This window comes from Electrophorus electricus, chromosome 11 (assembly GCF_013358815.1).
Source record: "Electrophorus electricus isolate fEleEle1 chromosome 11, fEleEle1.pri, whole genome shotgun sequence".
Classification (NCBI taxonomy): Eukaryota; Metazoa; Chordata; class Actinopteri; order Gymnotiformes; family Gymnotidae; genus Electrophorus; species Electrophorus electricus.
Window position 1 is genome coordinate 16,596,047 of NC_049545.1, and position 27,085 is coordinate 16,623,131.

The following is a 27,085-nucleotide window of genomic DNA, read 5'->3' on the forward strand; positions in this document are numbered from 1 at the left end:
ACATGCTTATTTATTTAGGCAATTTAGCCTCAAGTTAAGGCACAAGTGAACAAGTTGCAGAAACATGTCAAGGACTATTCATAATAAGCAATAAGCACCAGTGCTTACCAGTGTCAACAAAGGGTCTGAATGCCTATGTAAAGGTGATATTTCCAGATATAAACTGGAGATGTTGCATTGTATCTTCACTTGAACTCATGCACTCACACAAAGTATATACAAGTTTTAAGTTTTATAAGTCAGAGTGACGAACTTTGTCATGTGCTTTTTTTGTCATGCCACCCCCAAATGAGATATACAGCATTTTTTTTTCCAGTTATGTGCCAAAAACCCTGAGGCCTTGAACTCTCTTAAGCACTCCTTCTGACTATAATTTGCTTATGAAACTTATACAAAGGATTTGGAAGAATTTTTAGGAACACTAAACATTTTTAAAGTGCTTTTTTTCCCCACTGGAAAAATTGAACTGTTAAATGGTGTCAAAACGTTTGATAAAAATTTCTCAATTTTAGGCAATTCCTTATCACAAAATTGTATGCGAGCCGCATCACTACTGAACACTTACAAAAACACAAATGAAACTGCAGTGAAAACTTTCATTTTGTGTGCCGTTTGTGTATATGAGCCATCTTATTTGGAAACTGTTGGATGTTTGTGTCCCATTTTAAGCCCTCTGGAAATATAAATGTCTGTCTTCAAACAATACGTACTTTGGACAAAATGATAAGGACATTTTAATGCAACTGGGTTAAAAATGTTTATAGTTCTCACTAACATTTTACAAAGTGTTTCTTTTCCATTAGTTCTCAGCCCCAATCCTGGTGACTCCAAACAGTGTGCATTTTGTACCTACTGTAACAAAACTCAGATAATGAATGGCTTGATAACTATCCAATTAGTTCATACCTATATACTGAAAGTAGCAAAGCACAAAGAGTCCCTTTCTATTAAGTGGCGTTTAGTTTTTTTGTTTTTTTTTTAGAATCATATTTGAGCCTCGTTGAATATTGCAAACTGACGGAATGTCTCTGATGTGAGCCATTCAACATTTCCTCTATGGTTTCTTTGGTGTTGGTTCAAAACTGACAAATCATTAGGTGGCCAGATGTTAATATAAGAAACCCATTACCAGAAAATGATAAAATGTTTCTCTTTTATTTGTTTAAAAGAGTAATAAGTAATTTTTCCAGTGATTCTTTATGAAACAGCTATTGTACTGACAACGTGTGTGTGTGTGTGTGTGTAAATTATTAATAAATTGTTTCTACATTTTGGTAGTAAAAATTACTTACTGCTCCTTTAATAAAATGAGATTAGACATGCTTTCACAGACAACTATAACTAGTTTTTTATATATTACACACACACACACACACACACACACACACACACACACACACACACACATACGTCAGTACAAAAGCTTTTTCATAAAGAATTACTGGAAAAATGACATTACTCTTTTAAACAAATAATCTTTTTAAAAAAAAGCATGCTACAATCTGGTGGGATGCTAATCGTGAAACACTTCATCCAATAAAAAAGGAACAAAAATGTTTATAAATGCAGAATATTCTCTTTGGTCTAGAGAAACAAAGAGAAGGGGAATATCATTTCCCTTTTTATTCCAGGTTATTAAAGGCAAGTCCAAGTTTCCACCATCTCATTGTACTGAAACACTGATTGTAATTAAACTTCAGTTTTACATGTACAGAATGTGAAAATGAAAAATGAAAAAAACAATTTTAATGAGCCAACTAAAAGTTCTTGCAGAAATCAGAATGACAGTACCCTCCAAAACCATTGGTAAACACTAACCCAACATGTTGCACACAAGAGGTAGTTTGTTTTAATTGGTTGTATATTTTGTCCACAATTCCCATTGACTTAATCTGTACATAAACATTTACAAGAGTCTGGAAGTTCATCTCTGTCAATTGATAATACATTTGTCTTGCTCTAATCTTTTAATAATTCTGCTGTTGAATAATTCTGCTGCTGCTTTTTCTTGTAACTCAGAGCTTGTTGGAAAGTCCACTGGGATCAAATGACTGGGATCAATTACTTTAATTCAATCTAATTATGTTCATAAAATGTGGATACAAAAATTGCTATTATTCATGAATGGTAGCTTGTAGGTCCAGAATTACCCAGAAATAAACTTTAGATTCCATATCCTTCAAAACTGCTTGGAGAGAAAAATAGCAATTTTGATCTCAATGTCCATTTTGGAGGGCACTGTAACAATACAAGAAAGGGATAGAAGTACAAAAATATACAGTCTAAAACAGAAGTGAGCACATTAAATACACATAGTGCTTATAGACATATGAACAGAGTGACTTAGAAGTCTGTGATAGTGTGTAGATTCTCTGTCATATTGTCTGTGGAAAGGCTTGTGGTGCATTTACTGTCACATATTGTCCGTCTGACATCATTCTCTCCATCTCCCATACTCTGTTCTGGTGCAGATGCTGCCTCTGCATCACTCTCTTCTTCCTCTAAACCATTCCCACTACAGCAGGAGCCCTCACTGTCACAGGAGCTGGAGGTCTCATCTTCTGAACAGGAGTACACCTCAGCTCCATGAAAGATGTAGCGATTTGGTGTTTGAAATAAATATTGGTGAGCTGCAAAACAGAACATACATTAGCAAATGGTGAGCACCATAATTATCTTAAGAATTTGAACATATGAATAACAGAACCACAGTGACCAACACTGCCAGTCTGATTTTGTATGCAAATTTAAGTCTTGTCATTTAACAAAAAATGGAAATCTTACCTCCAAGCCGTTTACTGATTGGATTTCGATGAATTTGACTCAACCACCATTTTTTCCAAACTTCATTGTTGTGATGTCGGTGCTTCAAACCCTCTTCATTTTTAGCTTCTAATCTATCTGGTATATCCCCTTTTTGGTATTGTTTATTTAAATTAAAATCATCTACCTCTATAGGTGCTTTCTGGCAGCTCACTGAGCTCCCTGGACATGGGCTTGTTCTCTTGGGTGTATTTGGGGAAACTTCCCTTTTTTCTGAAGGTATTGGTAAATTTGTACTGAGGTTTCCAAACTCCAGATAAGATCTTGCCTCAGTAGCTGCAGAAGGTGATACGTTGGTTCCAACATCTTTGGGCAACTGTACATTTGGACGAGAGTATATACTTGTGATGGCTTCTGATGACTCTGTGGAAGCCTCGCCTGCATCAGTGTTTTGTACCTCCAATGACTGGACTTCAGTGTACTTTTCAGGCAGAGGAGGTTTCTCTGTGATTTCACTAAGTGGTGAGGAGTTGTAGCAAAGCTGCTCAAAGTCACCACCAAGCAGATGGCATAGTTCGTTGACAATAACATCACAATCTCCCAGCAACTCTACATCGAAATTCAAGTGGGGCAGTGGCTCGCGATTGATCAGAACTTGAGGCACCTCATGGGGAACAGAGCCTTAATGGAAGCAAAAATTAACTATTATTTATCATTACTCAAAACCATAATGCAACAATCATGTATTGGAAAGCAAATTTGACAACATTGAGAGTGACAAAAGAAATACAGTTTGCCTCTAAGGATAGAAAAAAGTCAACAAACAAATAAATAAATATGGACGTCTGCCATGTACCATGAAAATGAAAAACAATGATCTAGGGTAGAGATTTGGTTTAAAAATACAGTAATTCCTTAAATTAAAAAAAACTGTTGAAATGCCAACTCATGTTCACTAACCCACCCAAGCTAATAAAAACGAAGTGTATATTTCATGTATTTGTCTACATTTTAAAATGTAACAACTTGTTTGGTAGTTCATACTATCCACTATCTACATAATCAAAATACTGAATCATGTTACTCTGTTTTATGTTAGATTCATTGTTAGCTGTTGCTTGGCTTTTAACCAGTGAATTCTAAAACACATTTGGCTTTAAAGCTTTCAGAAGACTGCCAACATTCCTGGAAAATGTTAGGCGCTTCTAACCAGCACAAGTTCTCTAATGATTTTTTTATTAAACTGCCATAGTAAATTGATTTCATACTTCACTGGTAACAATTATGGTGTGTTACAAGAAGCTCCATTAAGATTACAGGCCATGCTAACCATAGGGTTTACCATCTATTCAAAAGGATACCAACTTTGCTCACCACAATTTGAAATGGAATTTATTATGTAGAACAGAAAAAAATTCAGAGTGTGGGAAGAGTGTGACAGCAGGTGTGGAGTGACAGCAGGTGTGGAGTGACAGCAGGTGTGGAGACTGAGAGCGAGGTAAACTGCACTCTCAATACCTGAGAGTTAGAAAGCTTGTAACAAAGTAGGTATACCTAGTGATTAGTTCTCACATGAAAATAAATGAGACAAAGGTCAAACTTAAAACTTAAAACATACTTGGGATAAGAGCCACTGGTCGCACTTTCAAAGACGATCCAATGACAATCAGGAGGTCCACCTCATTCTTGTCTTGTTTCATGGCTCTGTGAAACAATTCAGGAAGGTTCTCTCCAAAGAAGACAATGTCTGGTTTCATAATAGCAAAAGGGACATCAGAACATCTTGGGCAATGAGGAACAATCTGTAAAAGAATTATACTGTTTAAAGGCATTTGACAAGGTAAAATTCACCAGTACCTCAACTATTAATGCAGGTGATACAGGAACATGAAAAGACATGATACCACAGATTTTGTCATAGAGTACTATTTATTCCAGATCAACTAGATATATAACACATTTTACTAAGGGTGCATTAGTCAAAATTCAAGAAACTATCAGTTAAGCAGGTGAACACAACACTGGTTTTTAACCCATTGTTAAAAATCCACGGTGTCAAGTGTAATTCAATTGGTTTTCTAGAATTACCAAAATTGTCATCATCACTTTCAAAAGATGAAGTAGGCTGTTTATTAATAATACTTCTATTATTTAACAAGTTGTTAGCAAAACTGAACTGCTTGGAAGCTATTAACCCAGTGCTTGTATGCAGAAGCCTAGATAAATGAGCATCAGGAGAGGACTGCAATGTGGCTCCAGCAAAGAATTCATTTTTCTTGGCTAATTTTGATGTACTGAAAATAAACTACAAATTATTCCCCTGATGAAACTTGACCTGGTCGAAAGGGGGGGCTCTCCCACCCCCAGGCCACAGACCAGACCTAGGACCTGTTGGTGCTTTGAGGTTGAGCAACAAAGCCATAAAAGGCCTAGCTATCAAGATGGCATGGCTTCTAACCCTCAACCCGCTCCCCTTAGGGGTATAAACTCATAGATAGGAAGCTGAAAAGCTTACCAGCCTGGTTATATTTCCAAGAAACTGTGACCATAAATTCCATCAGACTCAAATCCCTACAAGGACAACCAACTTTTCCCATCCCACAGTATCACAAAGTAACAAGTTACCATTTATAGTCTACTATGATATCAAATGATAATCAACCAGTAATGCATGGTAATTATAATATCTCCAAATTGTGATATTTACTTGTTATATCTGCTATGTTGCATTATTCTGTTCATTACTTGTTCCTCTTTGTTATTCATCCATATTACCTCAATTGTATGTTGCTTACCTCATATTGCATATTGTAAACAAACTTACTCACTCCTAGTTGTATAAAAGAAATCCTATATAAACCAATTAGACAATATATTAAAGTAACGTCTAGAAATTAGGAAAGTAATTAAACTGATTATCCAAATGCTTTACACTCATTCTAAGACCAGGAGACAGAACTGAATAGGAATATATGATTTTCTTTTTATGTTATTATTCCTTTATTTCTCAATTTGTTTATAATTGATATGTAGTGGATCCTATGCATTTCTGTATTACTATATCTCCTAAATTCTTTACCCTAGGCAGGCCTCGTTTCCTCCAAGATATAACTGACACTCAACCCCCTCAGTAGTCTGGTCCAAGGTGCAAAAACTGACTGAAACAAAAAGGGGTTCCCTCCCATGGATCTGTCAATAACCTCCCGCTAAGCAGCTAGAAATACTTGAAACCAGGTTGTCTTAGATTGTTTACCATATTTTAATTTTGTTGTTTTGTTTATTTTATTATTATTAATTTCTTATCATTATTGTGTATTCATCGGAATTTATCCATCACGGTTTATAACCCATCTGGTTGAGACCAGAATTCCAATATTTAGTAATGGGTTGGTAATGAACCCACTCCTACTTCAGAAAGGTCTGCATGCGAAAGCTTATATGGCTCTCACTTGAGTCATCACTGAAGGTCTAATTCCTCGGGCTAAGTACCCTGGTGTCCTCATCGTCATCGGATCCCATCAATCTCAGAGTCACTCGAATGACTTCAAGAAACAGCAAACTCTCCGAGTCACCGGACAATTACGCAGAAAGGATACGAATTTCACCACAATTCAGGCAGTTGGACAAAAGACTGACCTTCACTTCTAGCATGGTAAACTGAAGCCCCAAAGTTAAATGGACTCTCCCTCGCTCTCTCCACACTGTCCAGACAATCTAATGGAACACACGCATGCATCTCCAGACAGTTCGACAGGGTTGAATACCAGCAAGTCATAAGAGCCAACATTTCTCTCATATGCTACCAGTTGGTATCAATAGTAAATTTAGTGTTTATTAATCAAATTAGACAAGTTAACTGTCCCCTCACCTGTGACACTGGTTCAGCACTCCTAATTAGTTCCCCACGTCACTGTTCACAATGACTTTCTCTCCTGATCCTCCAATTAGACTGTAGGCATACTTTCATTCCGAATTTGTTGATTACATTTCACTTTGTTGGTCTTGATTGATAAGTAGATTACCCATTTGGTTACTTCCATATGTTACTTAAAACAATCTATTTACTTTTTGTTGCTCTACTCTTTTCTTATTTTAGCTAGCTACCTGTAATCACCACAAACTGTGTTAAATTTAGCTTGTTTACATTGTTAGGCTTGTTATAATGTTTCTAGTGAATTAGATACTCCTGGTCATTATTAGAATCTTAGTCAATGATTGTTGTGCATATTTTTCCTACCTCTGCTTATACAATAAACATACATTGGTTAATATGTCTGTGAGCCAAGAAATAATCACCTATTGTACTGGCCACTTTCATGAGTTGAAGCTAAATTATTAGTCATTATTAGTAATATTATTAGTAAAATTATTAGTAATAAATTACAATTAGTACATTTTCCTTGTTAATCAGGGTTGTACCCCAATTAATCTTACCAACTGTAACTGACAATGTATTAAAAGTAATAAAATCGCTACACCACCACTGGAATAATTTATTTATTGTTTGACTCCACCTCCAACCCCTAGCCAGTGATTAATTTGTAAAAGACAATGTAACAACATTAAGGGTGACGATCAGCAAGTGGACACTGAGGGAAATGTCCCGGAACATATGGCGGGTATGAATGTGATGTCACAGTTGTTGAGAGTCACTGAATTTTGACCACTTAGTGGCAGAGATGGTGTTTAGTGTGAATGCTGGAGAAACACCAAAAAATCTGAAATATGAAATGAGCTACTGTGCTAGACTATAGATTCAGCAAGAGTTCTGAAATCTTTTTACAAACCACTGAAAGCTAAAGAAAGACAAGTCTAGTTTAGATAGATAGCCAGACTTTGTAGATTTGCAAGTTATACTTAGAATTAAGGAACATTGACGGTCATGATGACTACAAGAATTTATTTTAAGATTTAGTGATAAAATGTAGGAGAGGCTGTTTTATCTGCACAAATATATAACATTACTGGGTAGTAATATTTGCTGGAAACAAAGTAAGCCTAGCTATCTTATTTTTACAAATAAAAGCTGTAATAAAACAAATATTACCAGTATGACCAAGCTTGAGACGTCAGTGAATACTCTCTATTGACAAAACAGTGCTCTAACTGCTCAAAATAGGTCTGAATATAGTAGCATTCAAACTAGGCCTAATGTTACTATGATGACTGCAGTACAATAAAATCTAAACAATTCTGTGGACATTTACAGCATGTTAAGATACACAATACATGTTCAGGTTGGTTTTTTGCTTACTTCTTTAAGAAAGTCAGATGTCTTTTTTGCCATATCTAAACCATGCTGTCTGCTAGCCCTCCTGGTACGTGACTAATAACCTGATTATGACAGGATTACAGATACCAAAGAAAAGAATTTGGGTTTTTGGAAAGGTGGTTACACACAAAAGTATATTTTAATGAAAATTTGTTCTGGAATATTCAAGTTCCAGAACGTGGATGTCCAAATATGAGACACACTGAATCTTGTTTCTGCAGCATCCAGCACAAATTAAGCACTGCCCCTGCATATGTATACAAAGCACGATCCAAAGAACCAATGGTGGCCTGCAGTTTTCCACAATAATGCCTTAGTTTGTGACAGCATAATATTCAAACAAGTAGGGAGATTAACATATTACCCTACTTCATTATTTATCCCTACAAAGCCTTAGATAATAAAGGTTAGCTATTGCTTGGTGCATCCCAGTATAGAAAATAATATTGCCTTGCAAGTAAATTTCATAAATGATGCTAGTTAAATAGCGACCTGGCTGGAATTATGCCAGGTAGAAACTGACACTGCTTTATATGTGACATTGTCTTAAGTGATCTACTGCATGAGTCACACTGAGTATTCAGTTGTTAATAAATGTTATTAATTCAGCATGTTAGGTAGACATGACTTTTTTTGTAAAAATGTTGAATGGCCTTTATATAGATAAAGCTGAAAAGAATATTAACCAGTTAAACAATTGAACTCAGGACTAACAATTAAAAGCTATAGCACATACTGTTTTTTGTACAATGTCATCTACATACAAATCTCAAGGCAGTCATTTTAACAAGACAATAAGAAAATATCTACAGGTTAAATGATATGAGAGCGTAAGACAGTTTCAACTACTGATCATTTTATTGCATACGGTAAGGCAAGTAGGCATGTTTTGTAGCAGATTGTTTGGATTTAAAGCAACTTTAATATTTAATTCTCATTTTCCTCACCATTTTAAATTCTGTCTGTTTTCAAGACTAAAAGAAAAAGTAACCATGATGTCAATTGCTACAGTGATACAGACCTAAAAATAGCTCATGTTTACACTCATGTATATGGGCAATGAACTGAACTATACCTGTTTGAATACATCTTCCCTTATGGCCTCACAATCAACTTTGTGTTTACAAACAAGGCAGGATGCTGTTGCAAAGGAACCTAAAAAATTAAAATGGAAAGAAAAAGGAAAAACAAGGGGAGGGCAGCATTAATCAATGTAATTAAAATGTCCCGTAAAAACATTTTATAAACGTCAAAACAAGACAAGCCAACTACATAATCACAAGACAAATGGTAATGCATATGTTAATAATATTGTGTAAAGACCTTAGGCAACTTTCTGAAAAATCACCTACTGATATCAGTATAGGCGTCACTAGTCAGCATTTTCACCATATATGTCACTGGTAGAATAAAGTTCTTTAAAAAAGGCTGGCCCAAATTCCTTGAATATTGAGGTTATACATTAATTATACATTACTAAAATCTAAACTGTTATATTTACTTGGGTCTGTAAATTCAATTCTGATCAGTTGATGCATTTTCTTTGCGGAAATCAAACATATAAAATTAATGATTTATTTAGCAAGTTGCTATGAAGTACGTACAGCCAAATAAGGCCAGGTGCTCCACTTCACATCAGGAGTTTTGTGATGATGATTAGTTGGTTGTACATTAACCTACCCCTTACATTTTCTTTTTAAAGAATTCCAGAGTCAAATTTGTTCTTTTGAACTTTCCATGAATCTAGAAAAGTGACCCACTTGGATTGGAACCTGATGTAGTCAGTGTATAATGTTTTTTATGCACTGTTACTAACATTAGCTAATAAGTGTTCAGATAATATTTTGTAAGCTGGAAAGAGTGGTCAAGCTTTTATTCGAATGAGGTGTCTACAAACCCTAGGGTACACTTTTTAACCATTATAACAGTAATTAGTCATTTTAATATAGCTTACATTCTACATTTGGCTACTGAAATATATAATTTAGAGGTAGTTAATGTTGCTAAACATTTTTTACCTTCGCATTCTGAAATAACTTGACAATTTTTATTTGTAAATGATATAGCATGATGCTGTGCATTGCTGAAGGGGGCTGTCAATTTATGCATATTATAGGTATGTTTCATGGCAACAAATTGTGATTGGCTGTGTGGAAACAGCAGTGTTTTCTGTTGGTGTAGTGCATGAAGCTCATATGGAACTGGTGGCACCAAGTATGCATAAAAAGGTAGCATCAGGAACAGTTACTGTTCATACTCAAAACTGTTCAACCCCACAGTGGAAAAGAGGCTCATGTGCATAATTTACAGAAGAAAGAAACAGCATAATTTCTCTTGCAATACCGATTCCCCTTCACGTTTGTCTAAACCAATTGCCCCAACCCTGCTAACAGCCAGTTGCTAGGTACAATGACATGGTAAATACTCATTCTAGTTTTTACATTGTCCCACCAAAGGCATTGTTTCCTGGAACATAAATTGAATGGTGTTAATTTTTTTTTTTTTGCTAGCGATGTCTTCTGTCTAGGATTTTGCAGCATTATGTTATATATTAGAGCATATTTCCATGTTAAAGGGACTTATGAAAAACAGCGTGTCTTCTTACCCAAATCAAACAAAGGTCTAGAAAAAGAATAGGTTTGATTAGTTTTGATTGCGCTATACATGGAAAAATTGTTTTTAAAAAGGTGGTAAGATATGATAGGCAGCATCGCAACATGATGATTAAAAAGATTGGAGCTAAGGCTATTGGACTAATCATGGCAAAAATGAGTCCTAAAACATACAAGGAGGACAATGAACTGATGTGGAAAAGAATGGGGAAAGAATGAACACTGAACTGAATGATTAAAACTTACTCCACATGATCAGCATGTGTCATTTACTATCACTTGATTGTGGTCTGTAGGCAGTGCTATGATTTTTAATGAATCAAGACTTGCCAACAAAATGTTTTGTGGCCACATTAATAGCAAATCTACAATCTCTCTCTTAATCCAGATGGATAAAGTTGGCTATTATATTCTTAACAAACTACAATAAATTTACTTTCACTCTAAAAAGATCAAATATATAAAAATAAAAAAAATCCCATGAAGTAAGACTTCATGGTAAGAATGGATGAAAAATGAACACAGATTTACAGCAACAAGAAGCCTTTTAATTCTCATTAAGGAACCATAATTTTAAACCAGGCTTTCATGCAGGCTTTAAATATCTTGGTAGTTCCATTAATCAAACATAAATTATATGTAGATTAATTAATTGTGGATTATAGTTTATAACTTTATAATTTATTGATTTATACTATTTAAAGATTATAAATGTAATCTATAAATGAAGCAGCAATATGATTCATACATGACTAGCAAATTTCATGTAAATCATGTAAATCTTTGTGCTGTGAATGAAGCTTTACTTTAGGTTTTAAAAGAATCAAAGATTTGGAGCATTTTGTTTCACCAGTAGTAGCAATACTACAGGTAGCACTATTAAAGCAGCATTATGCAAGATTTGTTGGGAGGTTTTTGTACTGACTTCTGTGTATTAATGTCATACGCACAGGCTCAAAAGGTAGGTCTGATTCGATGGACTGTTTACCTGAATTTAATACAGGTCTGAAAGTGAATGGAAGGAGAAAGAGGTATCGCTGAATATGATGACATTAGAATGGCAAACCTAATCATCTTCTGAGGCTTTACCAATGGTCAAGGAAGTGTATAAATAAAGTGAGCTGGCAAGCTAAAAAGGAGAGCAACAGAACTTGAGCTAAGACCAGAATAAACATTGGCTTGGCTTTGAGATACCTGAAGGGATTCAGGAGTAATGTTGACTTGGCTTTTTTAAAAATTATTTTACAAGTTTATTTAGTTATGTTGGTAGTTTGGTAGCTACCTACCAAAAATAGCAAGCATATTATTATTGTTGTTATAAAAGTTTATGTTGGTGCTGTAATGAAATGCAATGTACCCTTGTAACTGAAAATATTTTAGCTGAACAGCTACCATTAACTAATTCACTAATATTGCCATTTACTAATGCTAACAGGGTCTTTATTTGCTTAAGATTTCATCCTTTGTTATTTACTAGGCTGGTAATTATTAATCAGATACTTGCCAGTGCTATTGTCTGTAACTGTGTAAATACTATAATATGCATGAAATATTGCATCTTCAGACATTGCAGCCAATTGTCAAGGTTGATCATTAATACATGATTAATGATTGGTAGCTTGTCAAGTTAACCTAATGTAGTGAGACAGGCATATGAGAATGAATACTTTAGCAGGTTTAATGGAGAACAGCAGCAGCAACACAGGGAATGAAGAACAGACTGGCAATCAAACAAAACACAGAACAGAATGACATGGTAAACTATAGAAGAGAATTACAAAGTAAAAGGTATACAAAAACACTGCTTGGATAGCTATCCAATGGAGAACACTACATACATGTAGGCTACAGTGAAACAACAGGTAATAACAGGAATTAACCAGATACAGGAATGATAAAGCAGCAGAGCAAGAGCACTTGGAGCAATGCAATGTGCACGATGAGCTAGTGGAGGACTACTGATTAAATAGCTGAGCTGACAAACAGCTAAGGAGAAACAGGTGTTACTACCCAGGCAAGGCAGGTTGTCACTGCTGGTGTCCCAGGACCCTCTTCAGAAGAGAAAGTAAAATGCTTAGACAGCCTGAATGACTAGGAGTAACAAAAACGGCATGTGGGTCTAATCCAAACAAACTACATGATCAATTTCTGTTCAAGCTCACAGACAACCCTTTCTATCCTATAAAAATTGCTTCAGCATCTATGGCTAAGTCTGCATGCACAAAGGGGGTTTCAGATTAATACATTACACTCAGTGTCAACATAGCCAGTCAGCTAGCCAATTCTACTGAAGAAAAACTTGTTTTTTGACAATACATGAAGCCCTTATCTTGGAGAATTATAGCTGCTGACCTGTGTCGGTTACCTCACAAACATCCTACACAGGCAAGCACCAACTTTAACTGACATGGAAAACTCTATGCCATGGTTACCACCCAAGGGGAAGACAGACATTGAATTCACATGGATTCCCAACCTGCCTGACCCTAAACAGACAGCAAATCACAGGTATTAAAAAAAAAAAAAAAACCACAAACACATTTTAAGTAAATCAAAATGCCTTAGCTGGTCAAGCCTTTTTTGCAATTGATAGATTATTTTCATCTAACAGCACTATTTTTTGTATATAAAAAAAGAAACTTCAAAGATATTGTAGTTACACTTGTAACACCCAGAGCCTTGCACTTAAAATAATAAAAACAATTCACTTTTCTTTGCCAAAGTGTTTTGGTAAACACCCATCCATCCATTGCCATTTTGGTAAATAAAAAGGGCAGGTAATTAAAATAAAAATTACTACAACAAATTGCTTTCCAAGGTTGTACTCTGGGTGCAATTTGAAACAAAAACATTTTAGGCAAAACCGTGCTTTACAGTTACTAATTCATAAACATAGCACACAATCTAACTTAATGCAAGTTGAAGTAGTTTTCACCCAGGAATGAAACTTCCCTAAATATACTTCTGAGAACCACTATAAATAAAATCTATGTAACTGTTATCTGCTCTGAAAGGGAAAACACCCACAACATGAAGAAACTAACATTGCTAATACCCAGTTCTAAGGGCAAGTGTTGTATTACTTTTAAATGCATCACAAGTTGCCTAAAGGACAAGCAACTACTGAATCGAAACCTTTTTCATGGCAAATAAATGACAATACAATACATAATGGAAGCCAGGCAGCAGGCAAAATTGCTAAACTGACCATCTGCTGATATGTCTGGACCCAAAGTCCACCATAGTGATACTGTGAAAAAGTACAGAAAAATACTAGAAAAACATTAATGTCTCAATTACCGAAATAGTATTTAAGTAAATGATGCATAGAATACCGTAAGCATCTTTCATCTAAAGCTAGGATAATTAAATATTAGATGCAACATCTAAAGTTCTTATGATACCATAGATTTAAATGTACTGCACCCAATAGAAACTTGGAACAGATTAAATGATTACATAGCTTTAAATGAAAAGTCCTTCAGGCTATATTTGTGTACACCGACCTTGTCTAACTGGCTGTGGAGATGGCATTGCAGTTATTTAGAATGACACTGTGGTGACAATGTCCATCACCCTCTGAAGGAGAGAGGGTGCTCTGGCTGCTCTGTCAGGGAGCTGGCTCTTTGGTCTGGTGGTCAGGGATCGTGTTTATCACCTGTAGGACGTGTTTGGGGCTTTAGTCACTGAAATTCAGATCATTCAGGATCAGTGGGCTATTTGTACAAGTACAAATCGTTCAAAAATGATCTTAAAATTGGAGCTGCACTTGGGGGTGGAACCCACCTCTTCCATTAGGGGGATGGTAAATAGCCTAGATCCCTGGTGAGGGACAAGGGCAGTAGCTCATCTATGTAACCTCATCTAGATATTTTGATAGAAACGGCTATTATTGTTGGTGACTTCACCATTCACCTTGATAATCCTGAAGACCTTTTGATATCAGCCTTTAGTTCTATACAAGAATCAATGTAAAAGAGGAGAACGCTGGTGGATGGTTCTGGTGGGCATATAACTGATTTAATACTGAGGTATGGCATAGACATAGAAAGTAGTCATCCTATACCAGTCTGATGCCATCTCAGACCACTCCCTTATTTAATTTGAGCTTTGCAGTCACAATATAGTCACCTTGACTGGCCACCACACCAGATGCACGATTACATCAGCTACTGCAACTAGGTTTATTGCAAATCTCCCTGATTTATTGATTCTGATTGGGACATCCTCAAACTCTGTATAACTGGATCAAATGACAATGTTTAGAATCTACATTTTGTTGCATACCCAATGATGTTACTTCACTTAAGAATAATTTTTAAAAAATTGGAACCATGGTATAACAAACAGATCCACATTTTAAAACAGTCAAATAATTAGTAGCACCAAACTAAACTTCCAGCTCACATGGAAGGAGCCTTCTTAATGAATTAAAAAGGCTCAAACAGCTTCTCTCTAAACTAATAGAAGATAATATAAATTATCTGAGATTATGTAGTACAATAGCACTTACAAGGAAAAAAATAAAAATTTACACCAAAGCTCAGATTACATCAGATAGTAGTAATGATTTCTTACTTTTTTTTTTTCCAATGGGAAAATTAAAAACAGATAACACTCAGAGTATTAAATGCATCAGACAGTTATATAGAAACCAAAATAACCATGTCAATAAAGAGTCTTTTACTCCTACCCAACAACCTCATCAGCATTAATCACCTCTTCAAAATCTTGCTGACTAGACTCATTGACCATCACAAGCCATCTAAATCCTACTGAAAGTAAATCAAACCTCTAATATACTACATACTCCCTCAACACTGGGTATGTACCCAAGTCCTTCGAATTAGCAGTTATCAAACTACTGATCAAGAAAGCTAACTTTCACCCATGTCAGTTGTCAAACTAGGCAGACTTCAAACCTTCTCCATTTCTAAGACCCTAGATGAAGCAGTAGCTAATCAGCAAAGATCATACTTTCATCAGCACCAGATACACAAAATCTGCAGTCAGAGTTTAGGCTTCATCATAGTACAAAGACAGCACTGATTAAAATAGTTGATAACCTGTTGCTGGCTTTTATCTTTACTCAACACGGACATAGACGATATAATTTTATATGTGCCTTGTCACTTCACAGTCACGACAGGTTCTACATCATGCTGGGAAAGGCAGGGGTGAGGGAGTATTCCGTTGATTGCAGTTATTACTAGATTCTACACATCTCTCCTTTAAAATGATAAAGGTGTTTAATACCACCTTTGCTTGCACTGTCAACTTGAACATAAAATTAGATGACAATGTACAGCACAGTTCCTTTTTGTGTTTGTTTTTTTAATCTACCAAAATAAATTAGCTATGAAAGTCAGGGAATAACTAAGGTGAGAATTAGCCGATTCTTCACATTTTGCATGTTCTACCCTTAAACTCTCCTTGTCCAAACAGACAGTACATCCAAATAAGCAGGTTTAGTTCCAGTATTTTCCCCTCAAGATTCTTCTTTCACCATACGGAACTTGTGCATCCTCACAGAGCCATTTCCTATAAAGCTCCCACACTATGGAATAACCTTCCTGCAAATGTTTGAGAATCAGACACAGTCTCAATATTTAAGGCTAGACTGAAAACCTGCTTGTACAGTCAGGCATTTTATTAACTACTTCCCATCTTGGGTAAAGGTATAGATCTGGGGAGCCATGGGCATTGAGAGTTATGGTAAACTGGGATATTATGATGCTGTCACTTCACCTCTTTTGTCACAAGTTTGTTGACTGAGAGCGGCGCCATGCTGATATTCCAGGGTGCCCTCTTGCCTGTTTTTCCTTCTGGCTCTATTCCTTTAGCTGTGCCATCATAGCTAAATCTGCTGGAGTCCATGTTTGCACATTATAGTTCCCCAATTTACACACCCTCGTACCTGGACATGCCTAATAATCTATTCTCTCTTTCTGCTCAGGTACACCTATGCCTGATGTCATATTGTTACTGAGTCTCAACCCATCTCAGCTGCCATGGCTCTTCCCACCACCCCCTGGTGGCCCATGCTGTAGCACACTACACGTCCACCCAAACCAACAACTTCTCCGTTGCCCTTGATGAACATTCTAATGCATGGTGGCTTTCGGACACATGCACACCATTTGGACAAAACTAGGACCTCTAAGTAGTTAATGTCTAGTACAATTTTCTATTTTTTCCTTCTCTTAAAATTGTTATTATTGTGGTGACCATTGTCAGCAAGAGGAGGATGGGCCCTCCCTTTGAGTCTTGGTTCCTCTCATGGTTTCTTCCTTATGCTCTAGGGGTTTTTTCCTTGCCACTGTCACCCTTGATTTGCTCACTGGGGGCTTAGACTTGGAAATTTGTAAAGCTGCTTTGGGACATCTGTTGTAAAAAGCACTACACAAATGAATTTTGATTTGACATGACTTTGAGATTCTCCAGTCACACATAAACCATGAGGCAGATACAAAATAGCAGCAAGATCCAAGTCCCTTTATAGGGTTAGGCAGCACTTCAAGATCAAAACCATGAACACATATGCCCTGCCATTCATCAGATACCCAACAGGCACAATAAGCTGGACGAGAGAAAAGCTGGAAGGTACCAATGTCAAAACCAGAAAATTATGCATGGGCACCCCACCCAAGATCCAACATCCAAAGGTTGTACACCGGTTGGAAGACAGACCAAACGGGCCGACAAAAGATTCTAAAAACATCCATGAATACATCCAAGTAAGGATGATTTCCCCCCCAGAAGTGAAGGATAAGGCCCTCCATGGAATGTAGCACTAACAGATAAACAGGTGGCTAACATAAGGCAATCCTACCTATTGCTGGATAAAGGCAGGAGGGAATGACAGGTACTGAATTGGCAGGTACTAACCACTGCATACCAGGAACACCCCCACAAGACCTGCCATGTTGGAGATGCTCTGACCCAGTTGTATAACCACAATCTAATCACAATTTGACCCTTTTTGGAGTACCAACCGTGGTTGCTAATAAGAATTCATAAGTGTCTATGCTTTTTGAACTTATACATACACTATGAATATTTTACTAAGTTCTATGTAGTGACCTTCAAATGTACTACCAGATTCACTGTTGCGTGGCACCAGTATTTTTTTTTCCCAATTTAGACATAAATGAAGCATTACAATATGAAATCACCTGCCCAACACATCAACTTTAAGAACCAACTTCACTTTCTGTCTATTATATCCCACCCCTTGACAGGTGCCACTGTAAAAAGATATTATTCACTTTACCAGTCAGTGAAACAGTCAGTCATTCTTACACACTGCTGTCAGACTGAGTCACCATACAGCTGGAGTAGAACAGACCTGGTACTGTTGGGCTAATGATGAATAATGTCAATAACTAAGTAGTACTTAGTAACACTGTGCTCTACTCTTCAAGATCCATGTACTATAGTGGTATTTTCTGTCAATATATTAAGATAAACACTGGACTAATTCTCTTACATGTTGCTGCTGTTTTAGAAAGTATGTTTTGTCGTCACTTTTCCACTGGAAAAGCCCTCAGTCGGGCTGAGTGGCAAAACAATTCATGCAACATGGCTATGTTTATTAGGGAGAATGGCAAAACCAGGAACGAAATAAGGGATTATCTACTTAAAGGCAGTTGGAGATGATGGCCATCCAAATTACCATAGAAGCAGTTATTCATGGACATTGACATATGGCCAGGAATCTTCTTTTCTGAAATTTATATTTACCTGATTTCGACACCACATAAATATGCTAAGCAAAGCCTTAAGGCTTAGCCTGCAAGAGCCTATTGAAAAGACAACGAGGGCTCAGATTTTCTGGTTGTATGTGGACAGGTTTTTACAAATATTTGTATTTTATTAAAACTTTTATTTGTTACACTGTAAGCTAGCTAGGCCTACTTTGTTCATAGTGAACACTGCCATTCAGTAACATGCAGGTTTTTTTTGTAACATGGAGTATTTGTGCAGGTAAAATTACATCTCCTCCAATGTTATGATTAAATTTAACACATGAAATAAAATTGTGTTCACTATGATCTTGAATGTTTGTCATTCCAACTAATATTATAACTAAAACCTACAGTTATCTGGCTAGCCATCTAAACTGGGTTTGTCTTGATTAACAAACACTGGCTTTCTTTTCTTTAGCTTTCATCAGTCTGTAAAAAGATAGCTCTGAATTCTTGATCAATCTATTTGTCCTGTCCCTCGCATAATAGTGCTTTCACATTTTTCAGTGTTTTGGGTTTTTTGCAGCATTCACACTAAAAGCTAACTCTGCCGCTTATTAGGCATTCCTACAGTGACTACCCAACAACTGTGATGTTATGTGCACTAAATGGAGAACCCCTGCTGCTCGCTTTTTTGCATTCTGACAAATTCAAGTACCTTGGAATTATATTGCATGTAATCATTGTTATATTGTCTTTACACAGAATTTTAGAGTGTTGAGCTCTTTTACTTTGTTTTCGTATCCTTGTTTGTGATGCTTACAGTTTTAAATTCCTGCTGTTGTAGCACTACCATTTCCCTGGGTTCAATAGATTGACCAAGCCATCCATCTTCATCGAAGACATTTAAATGGATTTGTGTCAAACTAGCAAGCTGTTTAGCCAGCATTCCTCATATACATGGGTTGCTTCCACTCACTTACAAAACCTTTATAATTAACAGGCTTCATAAATAATGGCTTCTGATCACATCTGATAAGCCTTACAAGGTTATTTTTCTTCTTAGATACACTTTTATGATTAAAAGACAAATGAGTCAGAGTGCCTATCTTGGTAAGACATTTTTGAAGTGTCAAATATTCTAAATTGCAACAGTCAAATGTGCTATTTACATAGGGTTATTTATGATCATTTTGTTTTATAGAGTTTGCTGAATTTGAGATGGCACAAAAGGATGAGCAATTTAAGGTAGAAGTATAAAAAAAGGTTTAAAATCTTGATATTTTAAAAATCAACAAGCAAACAAAGAACACAATAAATAGAAAGGTATATACACTTTTATCCAGCTGTAGGTGACATTTTATCTAGTTCAGGCATTCAATCATAACAAAATGATATCAGACAACAGGCTAGAATTGTGAGCTTTTACACCAACACATGTTCCCAGATGAGTAACAAAGTTGACATCTCACACTTGGAAATATTTTCTTCCCAAGGTATATAAGTTTACAAATAGTATTTATATCTTAAGAGTTAGCTCTGGAAGTGTACTGGAACTGATTGCAGTAACTACCTGACATGTTCATTGTTCTTTTGTAGGCATCAGCAATGCCTGCATAGACATGTTTACTGATGAAAGGATGGGGGGGGGGGGGGGGATGCCATTAAGTAATTTTTTTGGCATGTTGCATAACCAACAAATTCAACTGCATACAATTGTCTTTAGTTAGTGTCCTGTTATATTAATGCCAAAAATTATGACAAATACCAACCGTGGTTGCTAATAAGAATTCATAAGTGTCTATGCTTTTTGAACTTATACATACACTATGAATATTTTACTAAGTTCTATGTAGTGACCTTCAAATGTACTACCAGATTCACTGTTGCGTGGCACCAGTATTTTTTTTTCCCCAATTTAGACATAAATGAAGCATTACAATATGAAATCAACATACCATGACACTGAATGATCCTCTGGACTCCTGCAACCTGCTCCAGAGTGTCAATGTTCTGAGTGTAATTCCTCAGAAGTTTCTCCTTGTTATCCAGCATTGAAATGAATCTGTGACAAAGAGATGGCTGAAACTGTCCAGGGTAGATCTCCTACAACAAAATTAAAATCTGAGTGTTGATTTTAAAACTAATGGCGAAGAGAGATCAAAAGGTTTATTCTGGATCACCACAGCACAGTACAATTTCTTTTCTTTTTTTTTTTTCCATTATTTTCTTTGTGGGACCCTCCCTTACAAATAACCTATTCCCACCCATCAGGTAAGTCTCCCCTGCAAACCAGGGAGGATGAGGGCTGTCACATGCTTCCTCCAAAGAACATGCAGCCAATCAACACATCTTTTCATACTGCAGTTCATGCAACGTCTGGGGGTGAAGTAAAGTTCAGAGAATGGTGGTATCCACCCCCTTCTGATGCATGAACTCACAGATGCCCATGTCATCACTTGTAATTGACAGGAGACAGTGAGTAGGCCTTCTCTCCCTCATGGCCAATTTTGCGATTTTGGGTTCCCAACATCAGGGATCGAGCTCACAATCGCCCTATAGGGTTTTTCTGTTGTGCCACTCAAGCAACCTCACATAGGATAAATGTGAGAAAGGGGGGGGATAAGGACAAACAATAAGCAGGACATTAGGTACACAATACAGTGGCAATCACACAGGACAGGGCGCACAGACTAGTCAGTACAACATTGTGCACGTTTTGGTAGATGGGTTTTGTGTCCTCTGAGGCAGAATGAAAATAGCTATTAGAGATATAACTGCCATTATCACCACAGACCATTTTCTGCAAATTGTATCCCAGGTGCACCATACAAACCTTTGCAAATTTGAAAAATGGCCTTGGGTCCCTTCTGAAATATTCTATGTCAAACATTGCCTGAGGATCTGGAAGGTCTGGAAAATCTATAGCAAGTCGTGCATAAATCCCATCTCTAGATCTGAAGTCAGGTATCCCACAAGAAACAGACACCTGGAGGAAAATCCAAAAAGAGTGATCAGTTTGAAAGATGCCCTTTTGGTCCACCAGGACATATGTTTGTGGTTTATGGGCATTTAAACTTAGAGAAAATGAGACATTATACTTCACTCTGACGACTTGATAAAAGGTGCCTGGTGTTGCCATGATCCTTACACAAAAAGTGCTGTTTATTCCTCAAAAAAGAGGTCTTTCCAGAAATACCAAATGCTAAATGTGACAGACATTTGACTTGAAATTAGAATCTTATGTGTGCTCCAACCAAAAAGTGGTATTTACTGTAATGGTGAGCTTAGAAAACTTCATATAAATAGGATATGCACCACCCAATAAAGTAATTACTTTTTGTAATTTAGTGAATGGTGGATAATGCTATGTAAAGTTTAACATCTAAACGTGTGTAGTTCACACGTGAAAAGGGGGATATACTTAATTGATAGGAACAAATTATCCTGTGCTCTTTTAAATAACTCTCACGCATGGCAGCAAGTTACATTTAGCTTTAAAACTAAACTATGACTAGTGTGGTGTTAGAAACAAAGTTGTTAATTACAGGTCAGCAGAAACTGACATGACCTGCTACAGCCGATTACACAGACTTGCATCCATTAGGCACATTACAAAAAGGTAAATAATTAATTTTAGTCAAATGAGGAGTGGAAGCCTGTGACGCTCAAAACATAACCATCTGCATTTGGGAAAATGTAGAAATGTTAGACTGCTCCATTATTTTTATTTGTGTCAGTCATGTTTTGGTAATTAGGACACAGACAATTTTAAATTGAAACACATACCCCAGCACCAGTTAGGACGAGTATCTTTTTGCCATCATTAAGGAGTCTGACGACATCCTCCAGGGTATTAATATCTTTGCGTTTCTTTCTCTTAGGAGGCTCTGAGATGTTGATGATAATTTGCCATAGTGTCATGTCATCAAGATCAGGTGAAAGGACAGTTTCTGGAAGTAGGTCTTTTAGAATAGTCCGAGGGTCAGTCTCTCTCATTATGTGTTGCTGAATGAAGTGATAAGAACCTAATAAAAGACAAATTAATACCTGTTAAAAGGTCTAAACTATAATCTACACCATCAGTTAATAACACCATACAAAATAAAATTTTAAGGAAGAGAAGCATGTTTTGTTTTTTTTAATATTAATCCTATACTAGCAATTTCAGGATACACAGAAATAAAAACCCTGTGGGAATTCCGGCAGTCAAAAAAAGACCATGAGTATTTTTCTTGTGATCTCAAGGTGAAGGTTGTTTTCTTGAGATTGACTTTTTTGATAGGGAACTCAAGATAAAAGTTGTTTTCTCAAGAGTTCAACTTTTTTTTTTTTTTACTTCTCAAGACATCAAATGATTTTATTTATTATATAAGGTATATACAAGCTAAATTATTTTCAGGAATTGGTGGAATTTGGAATTTTAAAATACAAAAAGACTTTACCCAGTTAAACATGTACTTTATGAAGCAGAGAGCATGTGGAGGTTATGACGGTGTTTAGAGCTCTTCAAAATATCTGACTTTATACAACTTAACAATGGATTTGTATTATGAACGCTCTGCGAGAGCTACTGCAAGCAATGGTTTGCACAAGTAAACAAAGAAAAGGACTTTTTTCATTTCTGTTCAGTGTGCAAATGCCTGCATGCATGACAGCATATCTCTTATATCCCTAAAAGTAAGAACAAATGCTCTCATCCATGATGTACAACAAGTATGCCGAATAATGCACGTTGACACTGAGGAAAATAAGTTGAGAAAACAACTTTTATTAACCTGAGATCCCAAGAAAACAGTACAGGAAAAATAAGCAACCCATGGTCTTTTTGGACTTCCGTACAAAATGTTTATTCTTGTTTGTGTGTAGGTTAAAAGGACCTGTGGTCTAGACATACCAATCTGAGGCTGGGGAGTCCAGTCACTGGAACTGGCATGGGAGGAGCAGTCATCGTCTTCATTAACATCAGGTGAGTAAAACCCATTGGGGTGGACACTGTCATCCATTATCCCTGTAAACAAACCCAAACTCACCAAGTTAAGATTTGTCTCTGTAAAACAAACTTACCTTTACCCATTTCACCGTACAAAATTAAAAAGTACTCATTATAATACTCAATTTAGTTTTAATTAGTCATGTTAGCTAGCTATAAGAAACCAGTACTGCATGTCTTTTTATGAATTACAGCTAGCAAACAAGCAGCTACCCTTTTAAAATGAGGTGGAAATATGAGATGTAGAATGAGAAGTACAAAGCCAACCTAGCTGATGATGGAACCTGCAATTAAGAGTTTGGGGCTGAGCATAATATTTTCGGAGACATTAGCTAGCTCGCTATTGTGTTAGCAGCGTGCTGATCTTTGCTGTCAAAACAAAAATTACAAATTTCTCAAATCACACAGATAGCTCTCAGCATTATTATACATTTTACAAGTTACTCTCAAACCTTACAATATATTAGCTACAGAGTGAGTCAATTTCCCTGCTGGTTAGCTAGCTAGCTATCCAGCTCTTAGCCCTAGAACTATATTAACAGACTAGCATAATTGTAAAGCGAAAGAATACTCGGGATACAGTCCCGAGTCCCATTAAGGCCTCACATAAAAACAAAATGATGGTGTAGTAGCTAGCTAGATGGCTACCTGAAAGCTCACTTTCAGGTCCAGACACGGAAGTCTTCTCTGTGCTATAGGCATCTTCACTTGGCTCCCAAATCACAGACACTTTGTCTTCTTCTTTTGCTAACGCCGTGGCCTGACTCACCGCCATCTCAGCACCCTCGGGCCGTGTTAAAATCGCGGCCGCCCAAGTTTCATCCGACTCGGCTCCACATGTTATATGCTCTCCGCGAATAATGTCCATACCACGATTTTGAAGAATGCTAATCCGTGGTTTCTTAACCATCGGTTCTTCTATCCCATCAGAACCGGCTTTGGCTCCAACCAATTTATTTTCCCCGTCCGCCATCTTCAGTTGCGTTACTAGGCGGTGTTTTCCTAATATAATGAACACAAGGGCTGTAAAATCTTTGAAGCACAGCTGGGTAGATATTTAAACCACGCATGTGACTTCTGCTTCCAAACACCACCGCTGGTCTTCTTTACTTCGAAATAATGTATGACGTCAGTCATAACGGGTACGAGAAAGTTAAACGGGGGGCGGGTAGTAAGTAATTGCAGCAACTGAGGTGAATTAAGAGTTTGCTCGCGATAGCTAAACGCACACACACACACACACACATACACTATATCTATATATCTATATATATATATATATTTATATATATATATAGATAGATAGATAGATAGATAGATAGATAGATAGATAGATAGATAGATGGTTCTCTGGAAATAGAACATTTCGGAGAGAGGTCCTTCATCAGCTCTGCAAGCAAATGAATGAATGAATGTAATGATTTACTTATAGGCGTAGTTTTTTTGGGGGGGGGGGGGGAGTGGTGGGGGTTAGTGTGATCAGCAATAATTCCTGCTCACACTACTCATATGATGTGTCAGGTTGGATGATCTGAGCAGTGTGCCCCCAAAAGTTGAAATGAATCCTACGACACTGGACCTACTTTTTCAAATATAAATTTCGCATAGACTAATTTTAACTGTATAACACTATACTACTGTATTTCCTGGTATTATAAGATAAGCCCTTAAATAATAATTAAAAAAAAAAACATACAATACCGTTGTGTTTCGTGTATTCGCGCACACGCAACCATAGTCTAATTTGTAGCTTCCACTGGTGGCCAGTATTAAGCGATAAGACACATTTTACGGTGTTATGTTTTAGACTAGTATGGACATTGGAGACCCAGGGTTAAAAGATCGCTAAGACCAGGCACTTATGGAGACGATACTAAACTGTAAACTGGAAGATCTGGAAGACTATTACCGATTGCTTGGGTGCGATGAGCTGTCAACGGTAAGATTGTTGGTACTTTGGACACGCTAATCTTCAGTCTGCGATCACAGCTAAACAAGTAGGTAACCTAGCTTACGTTATGGTGAGAGCACTCAACTGATTACTCACTGTAAGCCATATTCGACGCTGGTCAACTAGGCTATGGCTTAAATGAAGGCTACACTATTTGTCCAAACAGGCCATAACATTTTTCCCCCACAGATATACAGGGCTTTCTAAAAAGCGTCCGTTAGAATACTTGTGGTAATCTGGTGATTGCGAACAGGCTTCGTTATCGTTTTCCTTTCTTGCTTGCATGCTTTCTTTCTGTTTGCATTAGACTGATCAAATTGTAAGCGAATTTAAAGTGAGAGCCCTGGCTTGCCATCCAGACAAACATCCAGCTAATCCTAAAGCAGGTAATGCAATGAAATGAAAACTGACAAGTCTACTTTATGAAGAAATTGTTAAATATAACACAATACAAAAATAGTGTAAGCCTATTTACCCTTCAGCAGTTACACATAGTAAATTGGAGTTTTGTTTCAAATAAGTAAAATAATTTCTGGGGGTCTTACCTGGGCAGTTAATTGTATTTGTTCATTTTTTCCTTACAGTGGAAGAGTTTCAGAAGTTGCAAGAGGCCAAGGAGGTTCTTACAGATGAAACCAAAAGAAAAAAATATGATTTCTGGTTGAGGAGTAGGATCACTGTGCCATTCAGCGAGTGGCAGGCCCTGAGTGACTCAGTTAAAACTGTTAGTGCCATTTTCTGACATGACATTCCTTCTCCTTTTTTTATGCATAAAATTAACAGTTTTCATTTATGACCACAAATAAGCATTGTGAATGTAACTGGACTATGAAATTTTACATAGTGATTACACATGATGTAATTAAATATTAAAGTGTAGACAATAAAAATTAGTTTCTGCCTTGACCTGCTTGCTAACAATTAGCCTCAATTCTTCAGTCAATCCATTGGGCTGTTAGGACCAAAAAGGAGCAAATGCTAGAACAAGCAAAAGACACAAATGCAAAGAGCACTGAAAACCAAGCTAGACAGTGGCCAGCGGAGGTGATATCATCTGATGAGCAACTTTCTTCAAGTAAGAAAATTGAGAAAAAACATCCAATTTATTTGTGTTATCCTGTATTATTCTAACACTTTCACTGAACAAAAGAATTAGCACGTTGGTCTAAAATGTCTTGGGCGCTTTTCTGATGTTTAACCCGTGTTTTTCTCCCTCAGGTAATTCTGGGCATCAGATATTTCGTTGGACATCTGATGCTCCTTCCAGCCTTCTGCAAAAGTTTAGAAATTATGAAATATGATAAATATGATTACCAATTTTACTCTTGTTAACTTGCTGAAATCTGTGGTGGGTGTGTATGTATGTGTGTGTATATATATATATATATATATATATATATATATATATATATATATATATATATATATATATATATATATATATATATAATGTGTGTGTGTGTGTGTGTGTGATATAGCAGAATGGTTTGTCTCATTTTGTGAGATTCAAAATGTATGCATTTGTTTAGTTTTTGCGTCGTCTTTATAAAAATGTCCTTAGTGGGAATATGATATATAGCAACTACAGACGTTGTTAAGTTATGTGAAATAGTATGGATCGTAGTTTAAGCTTATTTAAATAAAATAACGCATGTTATTTCATAGACGTGGCATTTTCAAGATATGTACGCCTATGACAAATGACAAACCTATGGCAAAACCATATATCCTTTCTACAAATGTATTGTGTTGTGTGTAGCTTATAGCTTGGATATGTTTTCGACATTAACGAATATTACCAAAATA

General features: G+C 36.5%; 2 protein-coding genes across 4 annotated transcripts; one reads left to right on the plus strand and one right to left on the minus strand.

The window, feature by feature from the left end:
• On the minus strand, nucleotides 1-24,483 carry sirt1 (sirtuin 1). 3 transcript variants are annotated; one of them, XM_026995547.2, is made up of 10 exons: nucleotides 23,977-24,483; nucleotides 23,233-23,346; nucleotides 22,125-22,363; nucleotides 21,172-21,324; nucleotides 20,294-20,441; nucleotides 9,111-9,190; nucleotides 6,400-6,477; nucleotides 4,382-4,565; nucleotides 2,785-3,444; nucleotides 1-2,630 (listed from the first exon to the last, which is right to left on the minus strand). In XM_026995547.2, the coding sequence occupies exons 1-10, from the start codon at nucleotides 24,299-24,301 to the stop codon at nucleotides 2,344-2,346; spliced, it is 2,268 nt and encodes a 755-aa protein (XP_026851348.2). In that variant the 5' UTR covers nucleotides 24,302-24,483; the 3' UTR covers nucleotides 1-2,343. The 3 variants fall into 3 exon arrangements, with proteins under 3 accessions (XP_026851348.2, XP_026851350.2, XP_026851349.2); XM_026995549.2 differs by having other exon boundaries at nucleotides 24,098-24,182; XM_026995548.2 differs by lacking the exon at nucleotides 6,400-6,477 and having other exon boundaries at nucleotides 23,977-24,482.
• Nucleotides 24,484-25,082: 599 nt separating this feature from the next.
• On the plus strand, nucleotides 25,083-26,601 carry dnajc12 (DnaJ (Hsp40) homolog, subfamily C, member 12). Its single transcript, XM_026995550.2, has 5 exons — nucleotides 25,083-25,267; nucleotides 25,587-25,665; nucleotides 25,864-26,003; nucleotides 26,219-26,354; nucleotides 26,498-26,601. The coding sequence occupies exons 1-5, from the start codon at nucleotides 25,190-25,192 to the stop codon at nucleotides 26,578-26,580; spliced, it is 516 nt and encodes a 171-aa protein (XP_026851351.1). The 5' UTR covers nucleotides 25,083-25,189; the 3' UTR covers nucleotides 26,581-26,601.
• The last annotated feature ends 484 nt before the right edge of the window (nucleotides 26,602-27,085 follow it).

Bases quoted from the DNA above. Each gene is read 5' to 3' on its own strand.
- dnajc12 (XM_026995550.2), top strand. From the start codon at position 25,190: ATGGAGACGATACTAAACTGTAAACTGGAAGATCTGGAAGACTATTAC. The intron at 25,268-25,586 runs GTAAGATTGTTG...TGTTTGCATTAG, and splicing joins GGTGCGATGAGCTGTCAACG to ACTGATCAAATTGTAAGCGA. The intron at 25,666-25,863 runs GTAATGCAATGA...TTTTCCTTACAG, and splicing joins TCCAGCTAATCCTAAAGCAG to TGGAAGAGTTTCAGAAGTTG.
- sirt1 (XM_026995547.2), bottom strand. From the start codon at position 24,301: ATGGCGGACGGGGAAAATAAATTGGTTGGAGCCAAAGCCGGTTCTGAT. The intron at 23,347-23,976 runs GTAGCCATCTAG...GTTTGTTTACAG, and splicing joins ACCTGAAAGTGAGCTTTCAG to GGATAATGGATGACAGTGTC. The intron at 9,191-20,293 runs GTATGTTGATTT...TTAATTTTTTAG, and splicing joins GAGGATCATTCAGTGTCATG to GTTCCTTTGCAACAGCATCC.